General features: G+C 36.5%; 1 protein-coding gene across 2 annotated transcripts in view; it reads left to right on the top strand.

Annotated features, from left to right (window-relative positions):
- Positions 1-727: 727 nt before the first annotated feature.
- FAP (fibroblast activation protein alpha) overlaps positions 728-6,000 on the top strand; it is a 70,922-nt gene continuing 65,649 nt past the window's right edge. For both annotated transcript variants that reach the window (XM_008054079.2, XM_008054078.2), the window contains exons 1-2: positions 728-969; positions 1,299-1,383. In XM_008054079.2, the coding sequence (XP_008052270.1) occupies positions 964-969; positions 1,299-1,383 (91 nt within the window). In that variant the 5' untranslated portion in view covers positions 728-963. The remainder of the gene's footprint in view (positions 970-1,298; positions 1,384-6,000) is intronic.

Below are 6,000 nucleotides of genomic sequence, written 5' to 3'. Positions count from 1 at the left end.
ATTATGTAGATTTAGCCAAAATAAAATTGTACATAAGACTTACTTCTCTTTTCAGATGCTTTTTTTATTTATTTTTAAAGTCTTTGTAATTACTAAATGTTCTCTCTCAAAAGATATTCTGAGAGTAAAGCAAAAATATCACTCTTGCAAAGCCATTTCCATTCTTCCAAAGGTCTGCTGGTAAATTATTCTTACTGATCTTTCCATCTTTCTAGCCTGTGCATACACACCTAACCCATACTAAATTTCACCAGATGGCATTTTATTTCTTTAAAGTAAAGCAGCCGTGGGTTTAGACAGTTGAATTTTTAAACTTCTGTATTTACTGAAAGTGCATATGGTGCTATATGGACAAAGAAATTGTGCTGAAAGAAAAACATTTCTGTCTGCAATACCTCATAATTCCCAGAGGAAGAAAAAAGTGCAGTTATATGATGTATTTCTCACAAAATCTTATGTAGCTTCAGTGTTCTTCTCTTAAAAATTAGATACATGTATAATGTACATATGAAAGTTTTATCATTTTAAATTCATCTTTTAGTTGCAAACAGAAAGGTTATACAAGATCCAATGACTTGCCAAAGCAATCCATGAGTGACTTCTAGAAGAAAATGAAACACAAACCTAAACTTGTTTAAAAAAAAAATTAAACTTCTGTATGTCAGCGTAAGCAGATGTTGGTGCAGAATTTACAAGGATGAGAAGGCTATAAAACCTCCCTTGAGCCACTCATAGTTCATTTGAGGGCCAAGAACGCCCCCAAAATCTGTTTCTAATTTTACAGAAATCTTTTGAAATTTGGCACGATATTCAAAAGTCCGTGGAAAGAAAAAAAAAAAAACCTTGTCCTGGCTTCAGCTTCCAACTACGAAGACAGACTTGCTTCTTTTCAACGGTTTTCACAGATCCAGTGACCCACGCTCTGAAGTCAGAATTAGCTAACTTTCAGAAACATCTGGGAAAATGAAGGTTAGTATAAGCAGCCTCAGGTACTGCTAAAAAATGAGGGTTAACTGGATTGAATGTGATCCGAGTTTTCTATTGTTTAGAAGGTGAGGATTTGTACATAAGTATTTACTTCCTGAAGTGGGATAGGTTTGAGAAATTGTTCTCAATATACTGTAGAAACTTTTGTCCTTGAAGAGCTGGAAGAATTCCAGCAATTACAGCCAGATCAGTGGAAGATAATCACAAGCTTTGTGGGGAGGGAGAGACAGGATTTAGGTGTAAACAAAATCTTGCCACTTTTACTATTTAGCAGTATGTATGTGCCTAATTTTTTTTTAAATTTTATGTAGACATGGGTAAAAATTGTATTTGGAGTTGCCACCTCTGCTGTGCTTGCTTTATTGGTGATGTGCATTGTCTTACGTCCTTCAAGAGGTAAGAACTTTCTCTGATTTGCTCTATCTGCCTAGAATAGCTTGGAAAATGTACTAATGCGTGATCACAAGTGGTTGAACATTTCCTAAGTGCTTATGTTCCAAAGTAAGTCTGTTATTTCTAAGAAGACATATAAGCTCACAGATATGTTGTTGTGTAAGACCAGAAATACTGAGGAACTTAAAGCATGGGTAGGAAGAGATTTACAGTGTTATTTCAGCAATAGAAAAACCTAAGAGCTATGCTGCATCACCCCCACAACCCCCCAAAATATATGCTAAATACAAGCTTTGACAGGCCTTTAGAGACAGTATTTTTAACTAACATTGCTTTTCATTATTAGGTTTGTCTTGTGAAAAGTAAATATGAGTAAGAATGGAAAAGTTAAAACAGAACTTATGGATTTCTTTATTACTACATAGTCATTCCAAAAATTTAGGAAGTTGAGACTAGAGATCTTAGTATTAGCAGCGCAGAAAAAGTGAAATTGTTGTTCTAGATGTAACAGCACTGAAAAATCAAATGAGAAGACTAAATATTGTTAAGCAAGCATTATGATCAGTGGTAAACTGGGTCCTTTTACAGAAAGCCTTGGATTGGCATTGATCTCACTTTGCTAAGGATTGGAAGACGCTAAGGGCTGACATTCAGGCTAATTTGAATGTAAATTAAGACTGCCAATAGATAAGCCACTGTTATTAGGGGAATAGTCTTTTACAAAAATATTTATGAAGAGAAGCTCAAGCTTCTAAAACATATAAAAATACAATAATAAATTTTGTGTCCTGAGGTCTAGGGAAAGGGGAAAATTTTGTATCAAAATACTGCATTAACCAAATATATTTGGTTAAAAGTTAATTGACATTAAGTAAAAGAAGATAAATTACACAACTTTGGCTAAAGAATGTGAGTCCTGAATGACTGTTGCTTTAAAAAAAACAAGACATAGAAAAATATTTTGAGAAATTGAAAATGATCATGGGATTTTTCACAGTATTAAAAAATGAATAGGTTACTCAATAAGATCAAGGCAGTGTTCTTAATCTTCAGTGTTAATTTTCAGTCTTTATTCCTGCTCTCTGCTAACACAAGACTGTTCTTGGCTTGCTAAGATGTATGTAGTCTGTATCCACAACTCTCACAAATTTTAACATTAAAATTGTTTTCAGACCAGTCTCTCAATTTAGTGGTTCTGGGGCCACATTTCCCATATGCTAGCAGTTGTCAGGTGGTGATAGGTTAGGTTCTATTGACCATCTGAATGTTAAGTCATTAAAAATTAGCTAATTTATAAATAAACTTAAGAGCACTTTAAATTAACATTCTTCTCCCTCAGAAATAAATGTTCTTAGAGCAAAAGTATGTGAATTTTATTGAGACCCTACCTCTATAACCACAGGGAAAGATGGCTTGCACTTTGGAATTTGAGCTATAATTTCTAACAAGGATTATATTTATACATTTACAAATAGTATATAAGTATATACACACAGATATTTGTGCAATTACATATAATCCAGTCCCTACTTCTTAACCTCTTTGTAAATTTAGATATGTGTAGCCTACCAATACATGTTATTAATTATATACAGTATGCAAATTCTGTCATTTATAACACATATACTTTTCTGTTTTCAACCAACAGGAATAAAGTAAATTTTGATAGGGTAAAATAATCAAATTAAACCTGAGATTAAATTTTAGTATTCATTCAGACAGAAAAATCATAAACAAGACAAGAACTTTGTGTGTGTTCTATTATATCATTCTCTTTCTATTCTAAGTTTGTTGAAGAACTCCTTAGAATGTCACCTAAAACACCTAAATATTTTGTAAGTGACACTAGTCACTCATCTACTTTCCCAAGCAGCACCAGGGGAAGAAGCCGCTTTCCCTTGAGTCAGTGCCACAGGCAGCCATTAGGCACAGTGGCCTCCTTCTGGTGGCTTTCCTCCTTTCTTCTCACACTCCACTCCCCAGTCATATCCGGTCGGGAGTGCCAGGTCCAGTCCTCACTCTCACATTTGCCCAATGCCTGCGAGAATAGGCCCTGAGGTGGCAAGGCAGGAAAGGGAAGGAGGAGGGAAGGGGGGTGGGGTGGGGAATGAACAGAGAATTCAAAGCCATGTGAGCTCCTACTTAGCCCTCTTCTCAAGCTTCATCAGAAATCCCATTACCTCACATTTGCCTTAGGTGCCCTAGTATCCTTAGCCAGGATTTTGTGCACAGTGTAAGAACAATCTTCTTTTGAGAAACTTAAAGACATGCTTAAGAAACATTCACTTCTTTATTTATATGTTATTAATGTATTAAGCCCAACTAACTACCTATCATCATGCCACTGGCTGAGGATGCAACCGTGCAGCCGTCCTGAATTCCCTCTGAAAAGTTAGGGAGTAAGAAACCAGTACTTTGTGCACCCAAAGATGTATGGTCATCACCACTAATAGCAGAGAATGGCTTTTGCCATTTCCCACTGGGTCTAATGGAAAGAAAAAAAGAGAAGAACTTTTCCACAAAGGGTGAGGATTCCAGGAGAACCAGCCTCAGGATTAAAATGATTTTGGAGTAATTAAGCAGGATTTTAGGAACAAATATGAATGTTTAGTAGTGAAATGAAAAAAACCTAGTAAGCTCACTTACATAATAATAAATATAACGAACAACTTAAAAAAAAAAAAAATCCCTTCGTGACCCGCCTGGGCAACTTGGCGAGACCTCATCTCTACAATAAATCAAAAATTAGCTGGGCGTGGTAGCGTGCGCCCGTAGTTCCAGCTACCTGGAAAGCTGAGGCCGAAGGATCACCGGAGCCCAGCAGGTCGAGGCTGCAGTGGCCAGGAGCGGCCACTGCACTCCAGTCTGGGTGACAGAGTGAGACTCCAACTCAAAACAACAACAACAGCAACAACAACAACGAAATCCCACTTTTTATTTTTGCCAAAATGGGACACACACATGGGTTTCTACTTCTTGGTCCCGGGCTATCCTTCTTGGTTCCAGCATACACCCCTTCAACTGATTCCTTTCTTCTCTCCTACCTTCAGTCACTTTTTCTGTTTAGGTTCTTCTCCAAGCACCATCCATCTTCCCGTGTGAAGGTGCAACAAGGCTGAGAGCAGAAACTAAGCTCCCAGCCTTCTCTTATTTTTATAGACCCCAAAGACACACAGATTTTCTTAATCCATGAAATTTAACAGAGGTGACAGAAACAAACAAACAAACAAAAAACAGAACTGGAAAGTTACAGAGGCTCCAGAATTTTGCAAATACATTCTATTTGGCTTTGTTTCATGATTTATGGTTTCTGAATTCCTGTATCCTTGTGAAAGGAATTATAAGAACTCTCTGATCTCCCTTCAGATTCTATTGCGTACAGAGTTCCCCAGGGTGATGAGCAAATATTAAATAAATGTTAGTTAATATTTCTCTAAATGTTCTTATATGTAGTACATATTTAATAAATTATAGCTAGCATTTTTTGTGTTATCCATTCTAATATACATATGCATATGTACTCAAAGATGGTAACTAGGCCCTTCTGTGTGGTGTATTACAATTCTATAAATGTTCATCCTAATTCTGGAAGTAGGGAGTCTTCATTCTCCGAGTACCATCCCTGTTCCTATCCCCTACCTCCTTGGACCAAAAAAACCAAATATTTCAGAAACTTCCATGTGTGAGGCACTCAGACAGAATATTGACAGCTCTAAGGCAAAAGCTAGGTAGGAAAACATGATAACTGAAATTGAAGGGGGAAATAGAGAATAGGGCTGAATGAGAAACATAAAGAGTATTTGCACAGAGTGAAGAAATTGCAAGTTCCCTTGGGTAGTGCCACTGTGGCTTCTTAGGGAAAGGAGAGCCATTATGAGTGTTGCTTCAGACCTCCATGAAGTCTTCTAGTCTAACTTTATAGACTTTCCGTCTATTGCTGCTTTTAGCCTGCATAGTTTTATACAAATGTATATTAGTAGCCAATTTTAAAAAATCGGAAGTTTTTACTTTAAAAAGTTAGATTTTTAGCTACTCTTTAATTTTTTTTTTTTATTCCCAGCAACACCCTACTTCTCAGTACCAAAATGTGTACTAGTTTACTTAGGTTACCAGAACAAAATACCATAGACTAGGTGACTTAAAAAACAAACTTTTATTTTTTCATTGTTCTGGAGGCAAGTTTAATATCAAGGTGTCAGCAGGTTTGATTTCTCCAGAAGCTTCCCTCCTTGACTGGCAGACTACTGAGGCCTTTTCTCTGCGCATGTGCATCTCTAGTGACCCCCCCACTTAGGACTTCATTTATAATTACCTCCTTAAAGATCCTGTCTCCAAAAACAATCACATTGGAGATTAGGGATTCAACTTATAAATTTTCAGCGGTTATGATTAAGTTCATAACAAGAGTGGTCAATGAATGCTTTGCTGAGATAATATTTGAACTGAGGACAAGAAGGACATAACTGGGGACTAATTTTCAGTGTAGAGGAAAAAAGCAAGTGTAAAATCTCTAAAGCAAGAATGTATTTGAACAGTTCAAGGAGCCAGAAGGAAGCTGATAGAGCTGTGAGGCCAAAATTATTGAAACAAATTGATAGGGAAACAAACAAATATATATAT

Source organism: Carlito syrichta, unplaced genomic scaffold, assembly GCF_000164805.1.
Source record: "Carlito syrichta isolate Samal-C Ts95f unplaced genomic scaffold, Tarsius_syrichta-2.0.1 Scaffold289015, whole genome shotgun sequence".
In the NCBI taxonomy this organism is placed as follows: domain Eukaryota; kingdom Metazoa; phylum Chordata; class Mammalia; order Primates; family Tarsiidae; genus Carlito; species Carlito syrichta.
The sequence above is the reverse complement of the archived record's forward strand: the minus strand, read 5'-3'. Positions and strand labels throughout refer to the sequence as shown.